Source organism: Gouania willdenowi, chromosome 16 (genome assembly GCF_900634775.1).
Source record: "Gouania willdenowi chromosome 16, fGouWil2.1, whole genome shotgun sequence".
NCBI lineage: Eukaryota > Metazoa > Chordata > Actinopteri > Blenniiformes > Gobiesocidae > Gouania > Gouania willdenowi.
In genome coordinates this window covers 13,270,630-13,291,512 of record NC_041059.1, presented here as the reverse complement: position 1 = coordinate 13,291,512, position 20,883 = coordinate 13,270,630, and the positions used below count along the sequence as shown (strand labels likewise).

General features: G+C 37.6%; 1 protein-coding gene across 2 annotated transcripts; it reads left to right on the top strand.

Annotated features, from left to right (window-relative positions):
* Positions 1-264: 264 nt before the first annotated feature.
* cers2b (ceramide synthase 2b) lies at positions 265-19,416 on the top strand. 2 transcript variants are annotated; one of them, XM_028469900.1, is made up of 11 exons: positions 361-839; positions 8,950-9,123; positions 10,868-10,985; positions 11,068-11,186; positions 13,873-13,930; positions 14,124-14,174; positions 15,173-15,265; positions 15,381-15,509; positions 15,944-16,050; positions 16,165-16,318; positions 17,882-19,416. In XM_028469900.1, the coding sequence occupies exons 2-11, from the start codon at positions 8,951-8,953 to the stop codon at positions 18,035-18,037; spliced, it is 1,158 nt and encodes a 385-aa protein (XP_028325701.1). In that variant the 5' UTR covers positions 361-839; position 8,950; the 3' UTR covers positions 18,038-19,416. The 2 variants fall into 2 exon arrangements, with proteins under 2 accessions (XP_028325702.1, XP_028325701.1); XM_028469901.1 differs by lacking the exon at positions 16,165-16,318 and having other exon boundaries at positions 265-839; positions 17,882-18,027.
* Positions 19,417-20,883: the final 1,467 nt, after the last annotated feature.

Here is a 20,883-nt window from a genome sequence, read left to right as displayed (position 1 = left end):
ATTGTTTTATAGCTTTTAAACCAGGCCGACACTTCACAGACACTTTTTTGTCAGTGACAAACAGAGAAAATAACAGGGAAGTACAGACATGGATGGTGACGGAACAGAACAGGAAACACAAAAATGTGCAGAGTTAGCAAATACCAGAGGGGGGTCAAAGGTGAGCGAATAAAAACCAGACGTCATGCTGGTCTTACTGGGTCACAAACACTAGTCTAACGTATTGTGAATTCATGGTTTTCTGAGGATGGTCGCAGCATTTCTCTGATTTTCTAGTTTGTGGATGAAAGTTTTCCTCGCGGCGGAAACAGCGCACTCTCCTCAGTGCCTCGTGGGCTGGAACGTCACGTCACCCACCCGGGCCCCTCCCTCTCCCCTCCATCTCCCTCCCTCTCCGTTATACCCTCACCGTCCTCTCCCTCTGCCCGGCCCGACCCGACCAGCTATACTATCCCAGTCCGGCACTGACCCTGTGGACCACCGGGACGACACAAACACCGAGCCTGGAGCTTGAAATTGACCGGAACTCGACGACAGAGGGACGAAAATCCGTCGCTGCATCGGACGCATGATCTCATTTGTGCCGAGGCTTGTACTTACTGTTGAACTTTGTATCTGCTCTCGCTTTAGTCACCATGGAAATATGTAAAAGTCAGTCCACCGGATACTGACGCTGGGCTGAACACGGAGCCACAGGCTGGACTGGACTCACACTGCAGCGGGACCGTTAGTTTTCTCACCCCGGGACTAGGACCAGGACGACGCGGTGGAAACAGACTGTTGTTGTTGTTATTGTTTTTTAGGCCGGAGACTCTCCAGGTCATCGGGAAAACACCAAAGTAAGAACTGTTTCACTTTTTCATGTCGGGACTGGGGGGGGGGAAGGGGGGGTACGTTTAGTGGTTAGTATAGCACGCGCCACATCCTCTGCGCTGATACGTCATGACGCAGCAGTGTAGGGACAACTATTAAATAAACATAGCAGGAAAAATGATAAATGAATAAATAAACATAGCAGCAGGCCTCATGTGAGCCTCCGGGAAGCCCACCGACCACCAGTGGATAAGACGTGATTAACAAACACAGAGCTTCATTGTTGAATGATTATAACAGCCTTTGATTTAGCAGTGGTGGTGGGAAGTTGGCTAACCAGTAGCGGATTATGGCACATTACCACTTTCTACAGACCGAGGACTCATAACAAAACCAGCTGATACCTCAAAATAAACTGATTTGTGTTATTTATTCTCTGGGTAGTTGCTACATCTAAGCTAATCAGGACCCCCACATGTTTTGAAAACACCCTCTCCCCCTTCTCACTTTGGTACAGCCAACATCACGTGTTTGTCAACTACAAGTAGATGATAATAGCCACACTTTTTTTTTGGAGGTCATGGATGAGTAGTTTAATGTTATTTATTTGACATCTTCTTGTAGGAGTTGTAAAAAAAAAAGGATAATCAATTAATCACGATTTTATTATTGACGATTATGAATCGATTCTTAAATATCCAAAGATCAATTATTTACATTTTTCAAATTGTATTACAAAATAGGTGAATATTCACTATACAATATTGAAGGTGTTGTGAGGTGTTACGAGAGAAATGAGAAGTCAAATAATTCAGCAGCTGACTGATGTTTAATGAAAATCAATATTCATCAATATTCAAATTAATAATTGTTAATAATCACTTTGTAATCAAATCAAGTTGAGGTGATTAACTACCCCTATCGTCTTGGTAGAGTTCTTAAAACGAGTCTTTTTGTTTGTTAAATATAATTTGGAGATTTTTCAAAATGTTTTTAAGGTTGTAAGAAACTTAAGAGAAATTAATGGATAAAGAATCTTTATTTTTTTTATTTTCTATATTCCACCTTTTAACCTGATACCTTGCTTAGTCTTTGGATGCTAGCGCCTCTCCGAGCTTACCTAATGCAAGGTAAAACACTCAAATACAATTTCATTTACTGTTATTGTATTTGTATTTGTACATAATTTTGGACCATGACAACAAATAATCCACAGACCATCTATATTAAGATAGTGTTGTTTATTTATCACAATTTATTACTATATGAAACTTTTGGGTCCCTTGAGCTTAAACAATTGTGTTTATTCATGCATTTTCCTTCTTGGTATATATATTTTTGATAATATTTACAGTAGTTATTTATACTTCACCTTCTAGATAATAGCAAAACAATAGGACATAAATTGGTCCCTGGACACAGACATTTAATCCTTTTCCAGCTATAAAATGCCATATCATTGAATGTTTTTGTTGTTTTTATGTGATTATTTTGCTGATGTTGATTTTGCTTTTTTTTCCAAAATTTCTGTTTCTTGTGTTTACTCTAAATGGTCTATTTAAGTTTTGGGATTTTTTGTCATTTTTTTTCTAGTATGTGTGTTTCATTCAGAGCTCTGTGTTTAAATTAAGCTCCTGTGCCTATTTCTGTTGGATGCCTATCTCTCCTTTTGCCTGCTGCACTGATTACAGAATGATAAGTGCGAGGTAAATGTTTGTGTGTGTTAAACGTAAAGTTTTATCTGCAGGAAAGATGTATTGGCTTAATTAATGTTGAAAATTGTAGCTAATAAATCAATTTGGTTGTTTTGCTTATTATAAACACAGTGATGAAGTTTGACAGTGGAGTGGAATGAAATACATAGTTTTGGATAAGTTGTTGTCATCTGTCCGGCTGTGTCTTCTATTTTCAATCAAACATCCCCCTTTTCAAAACAAAAACATCTCTTGTTGTCTTCTATTGGTTTTTTAACACTTTTGTAAATAGGGCTCTTGTTTTGAAGTTAACCGGAAGTTTTGTCAGTAGCACAATGTAGGGTCTTTGAAAATCTCTGAAATGTGGACATGAAATGTGTTTCCCATGAATTTTATGGATCAAATGACCACATTTACTTGGTCGCTGAGAATTTTTTCAGAACTTTCAAAGGTGGCGAATCAAAGGAGATATTTAGCCTCAGAGTGCTTCAGGTCTTTGTCATTGTAGGTTCCAAATGCATCTTGGGAAACTTCGAAGTATACTTCAGTGGGATCGGTCATCATCCTAATCCTCCTAACCATGCTTATAATATATAGTACATAGTATATACTCATTGAGTTTGTAGTGCATAGTATAGGAGTATGCCATTTCTAACACAGCCCTAGAGGTGGAGTTACTGTATGTAATTATTACTGTTATCCCTGAAGGACGGGTGGGGCACATTTAAATGAGTCAGGATTGCTTTCAGCTGAATCAAACTCCCTTATTATTCAATGAGGAAAGGGAGCCGGCGGTGATCCTCAGTAAGAGCTAATCCAGCCATCTCCCCGTGGACCGGATTGTGCACCTATAAAATGTTGAAAGTGTCTATTCGTACAATTGCCGTACAGACAACCCCCGGTGCTGTTGGTACGTTTACCAAAGTACATGTACGTAGCATCTTAGGGGTAGGGTAAGGTTATAACCCTATATCGCAACAATTTTTAGGGTTATTGTTAAGGTTATGGTTAGGTTTACGATTAGGCTATTCTCAGAATAAATGCTTTTGAGAAATCTTTATAGATATTTTATTTGTGAATAATCGTCACCACTATAGTTCATTATCAATAAGATGCTCCTTAGATTACGGAAAAAGGGGCTCTGACGTTGAATTTGTGTTCAGTGCTGGTGTCTGTGCTCCCCCAATAGAATGAGAAACTCAGGTATGTTGAAGGAAGCCAAAGCAGTGCCCTGAGGGGAGGGATCTATCCTCCCCCATAGAGTCCCACCAGCCTGCATCCAGTCAGGAGAAGAAAAATCAGCATCACAATCTTGCCTTATCACCTTCTGTATAGACATTATTCAAGCAAAGTATTCTGCTGTGTGATTGAGTCTCGTCATTAATAATTTATCTCTGTCACAATAATTGAAGTGATCTTTGTTGTGTGAGCAGTGATGACTTTATTATTGCACATACAAACTATATCCCTGCATTTTGTACTCTCCCTTCAACTACGCTCATGAACGTATGAAATGCAAAGGCTGCATATGACTCACTTTCTAAACCCTCTGACTCAAAATGTCCAAGGTCTGACCTGAGTTACAGCTAATGAACCATGTGCTGGATCCATGTCAGCCTCCTCAACTGCAACCTCATTCTATTTAATGTGAAGTCATGATTTCATGCATTTTTGCTTCAATGGGTCTCCGTAATCTGTGCCTTATTTGGACCATTGCAGGGTTGACCACCTGTTAATTCTATATTGTCACCTTTAAATGTCATTGTCCAGCACTGAGGTGAATTATTTTAGCTCTGACTCCACATGGTAAAACAGGGCGTGATCACTGGAACAAAAACCCATGCCTGTGTTTCAGTAAAATAACATTGCTGACTACCTGTCACACTCTGCCTATATATACTCTACTGATACGTCTTTAATTTGCATGACGTTTGCTTACAAAGGTGTAATGGTTTGCATAAAATAACTACAACAATCCCTGGACAGCATACCTGAACACAACTGAGCAATTATTTTAAACCACTTTGGCTGTTAATAGTATATATTTGTTTTATCCAAAATTATGGTTTATAATGTTTCTCTGTAGGGATCTGTCCTCTGCTGTAGCATGGTGGTTACATACTGTAAGCTACAAAGGAACGCCTCATGGTGTCTGTAGGCCTAACTTTCAGACACTGTTATTACTTCCTGCAAAGCTCAACAAAATCTTTGTTATGCAGAAGCAAAATAGCATGATTCAACACTCCATTGGCCACTTCAACTTCAAAGCATTTTGTTCATCTGATAAAATGATAATATACATTGTTAATAGGGATGTAACAATTCACTCAACTCCCGATACGATTCGATTCACGATACTGGGTTCACGATACGATTCTGTCAATATTTATTTTACAAAATGGGACTGTAGACAAATGATGACTGAAAAATATTCCTTTATTTTTTTCGAGAAAAACCTAGAAAATACTGTACTATTTTCCTTTTATTTTTCATTGTCTAAAGAATCCCTTGATAAACTATTCAAAACAATGCAATTTAAAAATAAATCTTGAATGAAATAAATAAAGGAATAATACAAATGAAGAAGCCTATTAATTAAAATTCTGGTTTTATAGTAAATAATGCAAAACTGCGTAATAGTTCCTTTTCTTTTTAAAAGTGCAACTGAAAATTTATTTTGTGCCTTAACAATTGGACTTTAAAAAAAACAGTCATTGCACTGTATTTACATCAGATATTTGTTTGGACCAACAGAGGGCGCTGGTAACTCAGTAGTCGGTTGGCATGCAGATATTCTTGCATTGAAGAAGAGATGCTATGCGCTAGCAGACAGAGCTAATAGAAAACCGTGACTTTTACAAATATTCACGTAATATTACAGATATTCTATTGGTGCTAAAAGGGTAAGGTATCATTTATGAACATGTTTAAGAGTAGAAGGCGGCCAGAAAGAGAGTAGTAGGAAATTCCGCCCGCCGCCTAGGCTTCTGGACAAGAGAAGGATAAATAGATAGCGCCCTCTGCTGTTTTAAAAAAGTACTGCGATTCAATTTTCACAGTATTGATATGAACCGTGATACCTATGAATCCATTTTTGCTTGTATAAAGAGAAAGATTGCAAAATTAACTTTTAGAAGACCCGTTGTGTTTTTTTATTATGCTTTCTTTCTAACTTTTTAGGCTTGTAGTTCTGATCTATAAATCCAATGGTTTTAGTGCTTCATCTATTAGTGAACATCCTGGATGGATGATGTCTTGAGTGACTTCCAGTCAGAGCAAATTGCTTTTCTCTCTTTTCTTCTGGCAAAGTTTGTGATTGTAAAAACTTTACAAGGTGCAGTTCATTCATTAAAATGGAAATCCTGGCATCGTTTGTATGGTAGCGTGTTTACATTCTCTAAATACTCCCTGGACTCTGTACCAGGTTCCTGTCTCCTCTGTTTTTTTTTCTTTCTTATCATATTTTCTTATCTGCCCTATAATAAAAATTTGACCTTCTGTTTGTTTCTTAATTAATATAGAAAAAAATGGTTGCTTATATATTTTATAGTTTTTGTGGTCATTATGTTTTTTTTCCCAGCCGTTTCTTTATACTATCGTAACTTTGTTGGCATTAAAATGTTTTGGAAATTCTTCACTTCTGATTTTATTTTCCTCATAATTCTTCTCAGAAATGATTTTGTAGTTCAGGGTTGAGGGTTTGGTTTGATTTGTGAAGTTTTTTGTCAGAAGGTAGTGAAAGTTTTTTGGTGTTTTTGTATGTTTTTATGTCTTCATGTTCATTTCCTTTTTTGATTCAGTTGTGTTGGAAATTCTATCAATCATTTTTCAGATCTTTCTTTTTTTTAAGAAACCAAAGTGGTTGGAAAAAACACACAAGCACGTGTTTAATAGAATCTCTTTGTGGTAAATATAAAGCCATTCAAAATACTATTTTTGATTCATAAACTGAGAAACGGCTAATAGAAAACATCTGGAGAGTGTTATGGTACTTACTCCCCATGAAATCTTGATTTAGACCCCTTTATGTTTATAATGTAATATTCATAGTAAAGTCAGGAAAACAGAGAGGCAGGCAGATATCACTTCCTGTCTCCCTTTCCTGCCAGAGACATCCTTTGCTTTTATTGGGCCTGTGAAATGGTCAGAGACTAGTCATGTGACTTAGTGGGCCAATGGTTGTGTGGTTTGGAGAGCTTCTGGAAGGAGGGAAAGTGCTTTCATTTGCTGAATTGAATGATTTCACTGAGAGCAGAAACAACATATTCAATCCACACCGTAATGCAAATATAGAGCACACATCTGCAAACAACTGTGGAGTAAAGTTGTACATTTTGACGAGTTTTTCATCATTTCTAGAAGTTCATTAGGTTTGTCTATTCTGTTAAGGCTGTGGCTCTTGTGCCAGAGATAAACACGTTAATGTACTTTACAAAGCTCACAAGACCTGTCTGAACTCCTCTGAAGAGAGACTCAACTGAAGTGGAGCATGTGACAAAAGGCTAAATTCAGGAGGGAAACTATTCAACCAGCTGTGAAGTTGCAATAGGAAACTGGGGCTATGACTAATAATACAAAAAATAGAATTAACTGACACACTCATCCATGACACATTATCATTGATATTGTCAGCTGCTGTATCTGGTTGCTTTGAGGTAAAGTTGATAGAGTCAAAATAGAAATTCAGCAGAAAAAAAATTCAAGATTTATGTTAGGTAAAAAAAAAACAATTAACAGTTTAACTTATCCATTGTGTGATACCAGATGTATCAGTTAGCATGTGGCTAATTAATGAAAATTATCAATAATTCCAAGATAACCTTTTTGTTTTTGTGTTTATCTTGGTTGACCTGTTGTAACAGTTAAACAGTGTTATAGTTATCTGTTGATAACAAGGCTTTACAACATTAAACTTGGCACATGTGCGGCTCTTTTGTATAACAACATATACATGTGCAAAGTTTAGTTAAGTCTTCAGGTGTTGTGTGTGTGCAGCAATAAGGACAGTTCAGCCATTTATATAACTTTGAAAAGCCTATTTCTGTATTCAAATGTAACTATCCCACAGGAAGTACTTCCCATAATTAGGAAATAAAAGCTCCAGTAAAATGTCCTTATCCCTTGAGTACAGAAAAAAAGCATGTATTGAAATGATATTTCCCTTATGCTGATTTTAAATGTTTTTACTGATGATTTTAAATGTTTTTGCTGCTGATTTTACTGTTCAATGTTTTCTGGTGACCTTGCCTTATAAAGAGGTACAAGTCTAGTATAGAGAATGGTAAATCAAACACTAAAAAAAGAAAATCAAGTTTGCAGTTTTGTAAAAGACTTTTAACCACTAAATAGACAGGTACGCTAAATAAATTATCTTTGTTTAACATAGTTTTGTATCAAAAGTGTTTCTTTATTAATGAGTTACTGTTGACAAAAACGCTCTCTCTCTCTCTCTATCATGGTCATAATGCTAGAGCCAGGCTGGATATTCAAAGTTAGCCATGATGAGAGAGGAGAGCTTTACACGTGGCTAAGGGATCTTCCTGATTGCTAGTGGGGAGCAGCAGGGTGGAGAAGGGAGTGCAGGCTTGTCAGTTATAAGTTTTTGGCCTCCACAGCTGGGGGGGTATGAGTAACTGGAGATGTGGATTGGGTTGTGGTGGGAGTGAGTGACGGCAGTGCACATATGGATGAATTATGACTCACATCCCTCAGATGTCTCTCCTCTACATGCTGCTGGCCCCCTCCCTCTTTTTTCCCTTCCATACCACTCCCTGAACTTGGAAATATTTGTCAGTTACAATAGCAACTTTTGCAGCTGCTCCCACCCCAACGGGGATATCAAAGACATGATGGAAATGATCTGCTCTGATTTCTCCTGACTACAGAATGCCTGTGCTTTGTTATGTGATTTGGAGAAAAAAAATTGAGCCGAGTCAAAATCAAGAGTGGAATCATGTAATGCTTTACATTACACGATGTTAATCACTCCAAAACACAGCTACACATGATCCTGCACACAGCTCAGCCCGTATAGAAGGACAGACTTTGGACTCTTTGTACATTCTAGAAACCATGTTAAGCCAACTGTGGCCATACCAGCCTGTCATTGCCTGATCTCATTAGATGTTAGAAGCTAAGCAGGTCTGGGCCTGGTTACTAGTTGGATAGGAGACCACAAGAATTCTAGGTGCCACAGTCACTCTACCTGCCTCTGTCAGTCTGCCCCAGGGTAGCTGTGGCCACAATAGTAGCTTACCACCACTAAATAGGGAGTGAAAGAATAATGTGTGTCTATGATTAAGCGCTATATTGAATCCAATGCATTATTATTATTAACTGGTGTATTTCAGTCTCTAAATCATTAATGTCTTTTAATACTTGGCCCTTGAAATTGAATAAAGATACTAACATGTTGCTGATGTCCCATGTGTCCATTTTTCAGGATGCTGTCAGAGCTGAGTGAGCGGTTCTGGCAGGAGCGCCTGTGGTTTCCGGAGGGCCTTGGCTGGGCTGATCTGGAGGATCGAGATGGACGAGTGTATGCCAAGGCCCGTGACTTGTGGGTGGCACTTCCCATTTCCCTCTTATTTCTCATTATCCGTCAAATCTTTGAAAGGTCAGCCCATTTTTCACCATCTTCTATACGTTTGTCTACCTGTTCTCATCTGCTTTATACAAACGTTCATTTTATTCTTCTATAACCTTTGCTTCCTCCTTCTTTTGTAATTTTCCTTGTGCAATATTCTGTAAGAAGGATTTTTTGGCAACATTTTTCTTGTAGTTTTATACATAAAGACTGACATTACGCTTTCATTATTATGACATGACATCTGTCATTAGCATGAATACAGTGTCATGAAGGCTGTCATTAAGTGTCATTCGTTACCCTAACCCTAATGGCGCATTCACACCAAACGCATCAATAGTGGCAGGTGTACATTCACAATACATGGTGGACGCGCTTCTAGGGAGCGTCAGAGGTGTGTCCCACGCCTCCTGTGCGGCGAGTTTTGAAGCTTTTTGCGTGGCGGATGCTTTTGACATGCGTCCGGCGCCTCTAACGCGGCCGATTGGAGTTGGGATTGTTGACCTTTTGGGGCATATCACTGCGCGTCGACCAATCTGGAGCGTTCCCCAACCATTACATATTCAGAATATTGAGAAGAAGAAAAAAACACTAACCGGAGGTGGAGAGAGATGGACAGGCACTCTTCTACTGGAATAGAACGCCTGTAGTTGGTGTCTTGGTATGGGATGCGAGCGCCGATGCCGGTCAGCAGGTCGTCAAACCGTGCACGGGAGCGACGGAAGTAGCGCTGAAAGCGACTCTCGTCCGAGCGCAGCGCTGGTGAATTCAGAAACAGCACCGAGGCGCAACTAAGGCCAAGCCACTCTCTGTATAATGTAGAGCCGATGAACGGGAGCCGATGAACGGCATGTTCAGCAAGGAACTCTAAACTTTATTCTCCATTCCACCGCAGTGCACACACTGAGTCACACCAAAATACATCCTGACCGGAAACACCGCCTTCTCAACACAATGTTCCCCACCACTTCAAAATCACTGGGTGAATTATGAACCTAACTCATCGCCACAATATCATCTATTCTATGAACATCACCGGCAACAGAGAAGCCCCTCCCCTCGACGAGCTGGGCGCGCGTCCCGAGCATCTTTGACACTGGTGACAAGTGTCTGTATTCAATGAGCACAAGCGTCCAACTACACGTGTGAGGCACTATTTTGATGTCCGAAATGCGTTTGGTGTGAACGTACCATAACTCTGTGTTACCCTAACCCCTAACCCCACTAGATCCCTGCACTTAACCCAAAAAATGCCAACATAGCTCCAAAGATGTCACAATTTAGCGAATGACAATTAATGGCAGCCTTCATGACTCCTTATTCATGCTAATGACAGATAATGACAGCCTTTAGTATAAAACCTTAAGTAAAGTGTTACCATTTTTTTGTTGGTCTTTCTAATATTAATTTCTTTGTTGTTGTTGTTGTGTTATTTTTCCTATTGTAACACGCACTTGTGAGAAAAGCTGTGCTTGGCAAAAAAAAAAAGTACACAATCAATTTGCCAATTCGTAAATCATTACATTTCTATTTAGTTGAATAGTTTTTATTGCTACCTCTATTAAAGTTGAGGTTATTAAGGGTTATCGTTTAAACATGATAAGACCCCCTATTCATCACATTTGTATACTTTGTGTAGCACTCATTAATGAGTGAGTGAGGCCTTTATTAGTCAATAATGGTTCCATAATGACTCATTATATGTATGTATATGCTCATGTTAGGTTAATAATTCACCAGTAGCAGCTGCTCAGTACAGATGTTGTGATTACAGGACAGTGGCGACACCTCTGGCCTCTTTACTCGGGGTAAGAGAGACTGCGCGACTCAAAGCCCCACACAACCCCACACTGGAGTCCTACTACTGTAACGTTACTAAAAACCCTACACAGGTAGATTCACCTTCACCTCCACAACGCTGAGGTCAATGTTTGTGAGAATCACTAACTTCTGACTGCTCTGTGCTGTCCATAGTCGTCCGTATCGAGCCTTAGCAAGCAGACGGGCTCCTCAGAAAGACAAGTGCAAAGATGGTTCAGAAGACGGAGGAACCAGGACAGGCCGAGTCTACTCAAAAAGTTTCGGGAAGCCAGGTAGACGCAAACACATGAATGTATTCTATGCTTCAAGAAGTGTTATGGCAGCTGCCTTTCCCTATGGTCTTGTTACTGTATGAGCAAGTCTCACAGCGCGAAAGGGCCTTTCTATTTTTAACATACTCTTGTTACAATGCCAGTCTGTTGCTACCATGCCTGCTGAAGATTCTTTTCTCACATGCATGCACGCACACTCACACCTAGTGGTCCACAGGGTCTTTCGTAGGGATGTTGCGATACAACATTATCACTTCGGATACCGATATTGCAGCCTTGAGTATTGGGCGATACCGATATCGATCCGATACAATATCAGCACGAATCATACATACTTTTATTACTTATTTTGTAGTGTGGAATGTTAGAAAAGGCTTGATCAAGTGATGTTACTCAAACAGAGAACAATAGTCAGCAACAGTAGGTATGAGAAAAACTGACCCATTTATTATTAACCAATTGGTTACATACATTTTACCTTCAACATAATATCTACAGTATTCTACATTTTAATAAATATAATATAATATTATATAATATATATCAGAGATTTTAGATACGGTCCCATAAAATCCCATAATCGTTTTCTGGGTGATATCGGACCATTTTCCGATATCAATATCGGATCGGGACACCCTAGTCATTAACACATGGCCTTGGCTGCAGGGTCTCCTCTATCCTCGCTGCTGGTTATTTTTATGCACAAGCATTTATTGTAACAGAAGCTCAGTTAAACCAACAGCATGGTCACTCGATAATACAAGGCGACTGAGACGAGTGCACGTCAGCTGGCAGGATTCACAGAGCGGCAACAGATGACACTAACGTGCAGTACAACTGGCAGTAAGGGTGCCAGAAGCAGCAGCTCACAGCCTGTCACTGTTAGTTGGACTAATGCATTGCTCAGGAACATGGATACATTGTTTTGCATAAAGATGAGTACATTTCAGCACATGTTGGGTGTGATTTCACAGTTATAATTCGTATGTATTAGGATTCATGTAGAAAGCTTTTTACATTCCAGAAATGTATTTAACAAATTATAAGATAGCAGCAAGAAGCACTACTAAAAAATGAAACACCAAATATAGTATCAAAAAATTTCATACTATGACACATTTTTGTCCTGTAGCTTATTTGTCTCTTTCCTCTGTGAGATAAAGCATTGCCGTGTGGGTCAAGAAGATATAGCAGACTAACAGCCTAATGATGAAATAATTGGCCATTGCAATTAGTTCTGTACAAAGTGCTGAGATGTAAATGTCACTCTTAATTTAAAAAGATGTCAGCTGAGAAAAACAATTGTATCCTAAGATTCAGTGAGAGGCAAAAAAGAGAAAAGGTATGGGAAATGTATTTGTATAACACATTTCATACACAAGACAATTCACTGTGCTTTACATGATTAAAAAGTGCAACAGAAAACTATATCTATAAGAATATTTAAATTAGCAGTAAAAACATTTAAAATCAACAATAATATGATATCCCTCTCAGTCATACACAGTAGAGAAAACGAGTGCCTTTATAAGTAGAGATGTATGCACGTGCAGAAGAAACATGCCTTTGGCCTCGTGAATTCATGTCACATGACCTGTTGCTGTCTCTTCACTCCCTCTCTTTAAACAAGAATGCTTTTACTATAGAACCAATAAATGATATAAGCATAGAAAGCAGCTCAGTGCTGCCGATTGTTTGCTGTCACGTGTTCTTTTCTAACGGTTTGTGTCGTAAAATGTGGCTTCATTATAATGATGTGCATATGACTATGTGTTCGACGCTGTCTGTTTTTACACAGTGCATGATACTATATGATCGCATTCATCTTTGGAGTCAATCTATTGTCCAAGTGTGCACAAAAAATGCTGTGTCTCTCAGTAGCTATATACTGATCCTCATACTAACAATACAAAATGTGTTTTAGTGTCATTTTCTTTCAGTCATGTGCACACATTGTCAAAATAGCAAAATCCTCCTTTGCTTGAGCTTCATAAAAAATATAAATCAGGTGAATTTGGGTGATTATGAAGCAGTGGTTGTTTGTATTTAGAAAGTAGTGCTGTAAGTACATAGCTGTTATTAGAGCGTACAGCAAGAGCCCATCTTGTTGTGGATCACAGACACTTCCACAATGTCAAAATACAGTATCTGTCTTTTATTCCTTTTTATCTCTCACAGTTTGCATCACATTATTACTTTCACTCACACTCACAGAAACACGACTCAAAACACTGGAAGTAAAATAAATATACTTTTGTTCATCAGATTCTGACTGAGCCCAATTTGACAATCTCTTGTAAATTCAGTTTTGATCACACATTTTTCCACTTAAAGAAGATTTGATCTAGTATCTGTAGTGACTACAACGCTTGGATTACTTCTAATCTTCTAAAGTCTAAACAAAGGTAGACTAAAGTCATAATTTTTGCAGCTGCCCAAAACCATAGTTGCCTTAGATTTTGCAGTTAAAACTTAGACAACTTCCAGTGCTTTATCATTTACAAAGTGCATTGCCACGCACAGTGCAATTCATTAAAAAAAAAAAAATTTAGGCGCTTAGTATTACAGCCTCCTTATAATTAAGTGTTTATGATTATGTCATTATGTCTGCATTTGTGGAAGTCTGAAGCTGTGTTATTTGGGTTTTCTTTCAGGACTGACTAAGTGTGTGTGTGTTCTCTTGCAGCTGGAGATTTGTATTTTACCTTCTTGCCTTCATTGCTGGCCTGGCTGCCCTCATCGATGTGAGTATTTATTTTATTTACCCTGATTTGGTTCTCTAACTCTTATACTCTCTTTACATTTATGTCATCATTCAGGATCTCTACCCCTACATCACTAAATGTAACTTTTAGTAGTTTTTGGTCATGCTGTGTGTGAAAATGCACCTCCTGTCCCCTCAAGTTTTACTAATATGTATCTCTGCTCTCCTTTTAGAAACCTTGGCTTTATGAATTAAAGGAGATGTGGGAAGGCTTTCCTGTGCTGGTAAGAGTCCATGATAATTGGCAATTAAGCAATTTTCAGCATTTATTTCAATGATTGTGGTTCCACTCTGAGCAGAGGTTTGATAAGATAAGATATCCTTTATTAATCTCACAATGGAGAAATTCACTTGTTAACATTTGGCAAGATCACTCAGGGTGTGCAGAATAGACCAGAAAAGTGCAGACAGTTAAATAGTAAAAAGAGGCATCTTATGTACAATGAGTAAAAGCAAACATATGGAGTTATAACAATTTGGAAATAAGAATAAATACAAATAGAATAATAAAGTGGCACTGATAGAGATTATTGCACGTAATTTTGCAAAGGGGGGTTATTGCACATGTTACTTTAGGGTCTTGTTGTACAGTCTGACAGCAGTGGTTGATGTTCTCCCTGAGTAAGTGTGGCTTTTAATACAGCTGCTCCTACTTCCTCCCACTGTTCATCAACATGTCAGATAGTTCTTTGAATTTTTTTCCCCTGAAAGAACATTGTAAAAACTAAAAAAAAATGAATGAATGTTTTAAATATAGAATATAAGAATGAATTTTAACGAAGCATATCAAAATGCAAAATTTGCAAAAATCTAAATAAAACGTATCCACATTGTCACTATGGGGTATTTTAGTGTAGAATTTTGAGGAAAGAGATTAATTTAATACGATTTGGAATAAGGCTGCCTGTAACATTGCAAAATGTGGAAAAAGTGAAAAGCTGTGAATACTTTCCAGATGCACATAGGCCAATGTGTAATTTGTGGCATTGCATGGAGGCTCCTGACTGCTGGTCTATTTATATTCTAGTTTCCAGTGTTGTCACCCTGTTTTTAATTTCTATTCACGTACCACCTATAACAATTTGCGTACCCCTGGGGGTACCCTTACCCCACTTTGGGAATCTAGGGTCTAAATCCCTATCATTATAAGTGATAATGGGGACTTTACAGATCATATAAATCCATTACAGATAGTGACATTAAAGGGTTGCCTCCTCCTCAGACTCTGCTGCCTTCTCAGTACTGGTACTACATGATTGAGCTAGGTTTCTATGGCTCTCTGCTCTTCAGCGTCGCCTCTGATGTCAAACGAAAAGTAGGTGAATTTTGTTTTTCCAGCAACATTCAAGTAAAAAAATCTCTCCTACACCTGTATTTTACAGATGCATCTTGCAACAACTCTCTCCCAACACGTCTTTTTGTCTCTTTAGGACTTCAAGGAACAGATAGTCCACCACGTTGCAACCATCCTGCTCATCAGCTTCTCCTGGTGTGTGAACTACATTCGTGCTGGAACTCTTATCATGCTGGTGCACGATTCCTCAGATTACTTCCTTGAGGTAAATTTCACTCACTAGTGTAGCTTCTCTAAACCCTTACATACAGGTCATGTTTAATTATGCTGAATGTTGAGCCCACACTGCCATCATGTGGAGGAAAGTCATCTGATATTGTTGCAACAGGCAGGTTATTCTCTCCAACAGGGAGGGCCTTTTAATGAACCCGGATTTCTCTTTTATCTTTATTTTAATTTGACTTTGATGTTACCAATGATTGTATTATAAGCCTTTGATGCTTTTGTGTACTGGTTGTTAGTTGTTTGTCTTTGGCTACAACTTACGTCTTTGAAAGTTCTCCATTGTTTTTATTCCATCATGTCCACAGTTGGCTGTCAACATTGTAAAGCAGAGGTTAAATGAATTTAGAAGTGAAATGTAATTGATGAGGCTGATCCTCATCATTTATATTACAATTTTATTTTATTTTTTTACAGTCTGCAAAGATGTTCAACTACGCTGGTTGGCGAAATGCCTGTAACTACATCTTCATTGTGTTTGCTGCAGTCTTCATTGTCACTCGCCTGGTTATCTTCCCTTTTGGGTAGACACACACACACACACACGTTTCATCTGTTTTCATTATTGCAGTATACTTATCATTCGTTATGCTATTTGTCTTATCATGTCTACCTGAACCGTTATTCTTCTGTTACAGAATCATTTACTGTACGTGGGTTTACCCAGTAACCATCTATGAGCCTTTCTTTGGCTACTACTTCTTTAATGGACTGCTAATGGTCCTGCAGTGTCTACACATCTTTTGGGCCATTCTCATCATACGCATAGCTGTCCGATTCCTCACCAACAATGTAAGAAAATGCTTGGTAAACAGAAGCAGAGATCAGAAACTATCATGTCGGTTTTTGTTTTCCACGTATCCTGTTCAAAGCGACTGTAGTTTGCTAAGCCACTACAAAGCAGCTAACAACTATTATGAAATAAGAAGAAAAAAAAATGTTTTTGTGTTCTTAAAAAAAGAAAAATCTAGTTGTTTTTTTTTTTTTTTGCAGTGTCCAGGCTAAAGCTAATACACAAAGACAAACAGACTGTGGCACAGACACATTCACCCTCTTGTAAATTTAGTATTTCCCATTTCCAAACTTAAAGGTATTTTATCAATGTGGTGGAAGAACCAAAAAGAAAGGTGAACATGTAAACTTTCTAAAGGGTACAACTTTCTTTGCTGGGTGGCAGTTGCTCAGTGCCATCAAGAGGCCAATGGCTTCACATGTGAAGAATGAATCCATCAGTAACAGAAATAGCCATGGTTGAGGTCAATTACATTTTTCAATTACAATTACGTCTTCATTTATCCATGTTCAATTACAGCTCAATTACAATTATGGTGACCCACATTACATTACACATTACATTACAATTACAATATTTATTTTTCCCTTAAAAGTCAATTATAATTATGCTAAGTTAAATTACAATTACTGAGCCTGAAATAAATAACCCCATAAAATGTAACCTTCCTCTTGTGTTAGCTTTCTTTTAGCATCTCTTAATGTCTTAAGTAAAATACACTAAAAAATATTCATTATCATTCAATATTTTTCATCTCTTGGTTACCTTATTAGGCTTCCTTATCCAATAAAATATTGGTATTAATATTTTTTCTCAGTATGCCACTCAATTTCTTTTTTGCTTTTTCTTTTCATGGTAAAATTATCCTCAAGAGAACTGACAGGTAGTAGAAAAACTTGATATAAAACATGTTTTTAATAATTGTTGACTCCATAATCTTAAGTTTAAATTGTAATTTAAAACAGTTTTTCTAGAATTACAAACAATAACAAAGTCAATTATCTGAACTCAATTACAATGCAATTACGATTACAACAGCAACATCATTTTTCAATTACAATTACAATTATAATTACGTCATAGATGTAATTTTAAATTACAAATTATAAATTAAATTATAAAGGCCCTGGAAGTAGCAGCTGATGATTGAGCCCTTCTTTTTCCTCAGGGGTGTAAAACCCACAGACAGACTCTTTCTGATTGAAGCTCGTAATAAAAATGGGTTATAATTCTTTATGTTTGTCCTTCAAAAGCTTTAGTTCTTCTTCTTCTTCTTCTTCTTCTTCTTCTTCTTCTTCTTCTTTTTCTTTTTCTTTTTCTTCTTTTTCTTTTTCTTTTTCTTCTTCTTCTTCTTTTTCTTTTTCTTCTTCTTCTTCTTCTTCTTCTTCTTCTTCTTCTTCTTCTCTTCTTCTTCTTCTTCTTCTTCTTCTTCTTCTTCTTCTTCATTTGTAAACAGTGAACACAGCCACTTGGCATTCACATTATTCCTGGACAGTCAGAACTGAGTGTAAAGTGTTCTTGATCAACAGCGTGTCGACAAACACACTCTGCTCTGCTTTCAGGAAAAAGTAGACGATGAAAGGAGCGACAAAGATGAAACAGACGAGTCGGAGGAGGAGGAGGATGAATTTGCCGCAGACAAAAGGCACTCAACAAAAAATGGACCAATCCAAAATGGACACACTGTCTACAACAACAACCACAACAAGACTGAGTAACATAAATGACATGTGAGAACAAAAGGACACGAAGGACTCATATCCCTCAGTGTGGGGAAGGAAGAGGATGGAGGGATTAAAAGAGAGAGGAAAGAAGGGACGTGGGGGATAGATGGAGAAGTGAGAGATTTTTCAACCAGAAAATGTTGATAATTAGACAGTTATTTACCTTCACATGAACACATTCACCCAGCTAGATTCAGATATACACTACATTAAGTGGCATCGCCTCTTTGTTTTATTGTTCATAAAAACTGTCGCCCTGCTTTATGTGCATCCCAAATTCTGACCCGAAACAGGAGAAGAGGAGAGAAAGGAGTCTGAGGAGGGAAAGGGCTGATGCTGATTTTGATTTAATGTTAGCTTTTATGTTGTCACTGTGTGCCTTAGAGCCAGCCGATGGCTTTTTAAAAGCCATTTTAAAGCTTTCCACTTCAAATTTGTGTTGCTTTATCATTTTAATTTTTACTAGGACAACAAAATAATGGTGTGATGAAGATGAAAGAACAGGGCATTGATTTGTCTTTTTTTCTATGCAACTCTAGTTTTTTACAATTAATTTGCACAAACACGCATTGTCTCTTACATGAAGAATAACGTGCATTGGAACGACATGCCTTTGCTCTCCCAGTGCTGCCATTTTACAGTATTTCAGTGTAAACTAAGCAATTACTATTTTTAATCATGTTTCAACAATTTCTAGAGAGATTGCAATTTATTTTTTATCCCAAACTGCTAAGTGTGGTTTCTCTTTTTGTTTCATGTGAAGCAATCGAGCACTGATGATGCCACATTCTGAAAAGCAAAGGCGAATTGATTGCAGCTCTGTTGAAATGCTGAAGTTTCGATGGGACAGTTTCACGCTTTCTGTATTTGAGGAAATAAGGGGCCAAATTTGTTCACCTTACTGCCTAATAGCCTGAGTCACTGAACCCAGAAGGGGATTTTTAAGTGATTTTTTGTATGATTCTTTGTATAATTGTGGTTTTTTTTTTTTTTGCTCAATTTGTACATTGAGGAGGGTTTGAGTTTTGTGGTTGTGCTTAAAGCTTTAGTATGTCTAAGTGCCTTAACTCTAATGTGTGGGAAGCTCTCCTGTCCTCAGCGCCTCTCTGTTTTTTCCCCTGTTTTCAACACTTCATAAACATTATCATGCCACCTCCCTGCTGGTCATTCACTTCTCACGTCTCTCTTCAACCTTACTCTCACTTCATTATCATTGTCCATTTTACTAATCCAACCAACATACGACCTCTCCTCCCCAGTGATACAGAATAGCTGTGTCCTAATTACAGTGTTATTTTTTTTTTACATTTCATTGGGGTGATGATGCCCAAGTATTGTTATAATTGATTAAATCCAAGATGATAAATCATAAACAAAGTGTCTCAGTGTTGTTCGTCATTGTGTAAGACTGAGTCCAATCTGGGTCACAGTTCTCAATACTCGTGGAGCCACATTAACATGGCGTATTGAGTCTGAACTTTAAGTGTTTTTATGCTTAACCAATTTTACTTTCAAAGCTGGTTCTTGGGCCACAATGATCAAAACAATTCCTAAAAATCTTCAGGATTTCTCCATAGACATTTTTAAAGCATTTAAGGCAAATTCTCCATGTAGGATTTGCTACTTCCTGAGGTTCTACTTGTTCTTTCTTTGTTATTCCCAAATCATGAATTCTTCACCAAGTAGCTTTTTCTCCAAAACCATTTGAAACGTCGACTCTGGATTCTATTACTATGTAAAGAAATCATGATCGTAAACATTTACTTGATTTTGTGACTAACCTTAATCTAACAAAATGATGTTGATTAATTAACGTATTTGTTCCTTTCATGAAAATGCAAACCAACATAGATTATTACATCAAATAATATCACAGTCCAAATGAAATATTTTCAGAATTGGAAAGGAGCAGTAAGAAGAATAAAATTCTTATGTTTTTGCCCCTTTAATTTGAGGATAATTGCAGGATTTTGGGAAATAATTTCTGGTTGTTTCCATAATTTGTGATTAAAAATGACTGCCATCATGTGATGTAAGTTTTGGAAAAATGTGAGCCCTCCAAGTATTGTGGAGTTTCATTGAACTTCTGTATTTGGACGGGCTGAGATATCTACAACTAAATTAGTTGGTAATTTACACGATGAATTTGACGTATTCTCAGTCATTTTTACTTTCTCCTGCAGGCCAAATTGGAGTCTAAAGAGCCGGATTTGGCCAGCGAACCTTGAGTTTGACACACATTTTAATCTATCCAAGCTGTTGATTGGTTGGTCAGATTTCTTTCGAATAGTGATCTTTATAAGTAAATTATTTACCTTTTCCAACCTTTTGACAACAATTGTGTTCATTGACAAAGGTCAATTCATCTACAAATGTTTGGAAAGTCCAAAGATTCATGTGAAAGGGTAACATCACCTGTTGTTGGGCTGATTTTCATCCACGCATTAATTCATAGTATTATTAGATATGGGTGATATTGTCAGCTCACAAATATTATCGGCCGATATTAGCTGTAAAATGTGATATTGGTTGGCATCCGTATCGGTTTATCCACTGATATTGAAAAACTGATATGTGATATTGTTTGTGAAAACACATTAAAAACAGATATGGCACTTTATACATAACTAAAGTTAAATAAAAATTCTTATTATGTGCAGATAATGTTTATTTGTGTAATAAATACTATGGGACTTCACATTAAAAGTAAGCTGAACCTGTTTTTATCTTTGAGATATATATTATGTGACCTAAAATCAGACAAGCTTTGGACTTGGATAAGCAAACTGCTTCTCTCGTCTCCTTTTTCGGCATGGACAAAAAAAAAAAAAGGAATAACA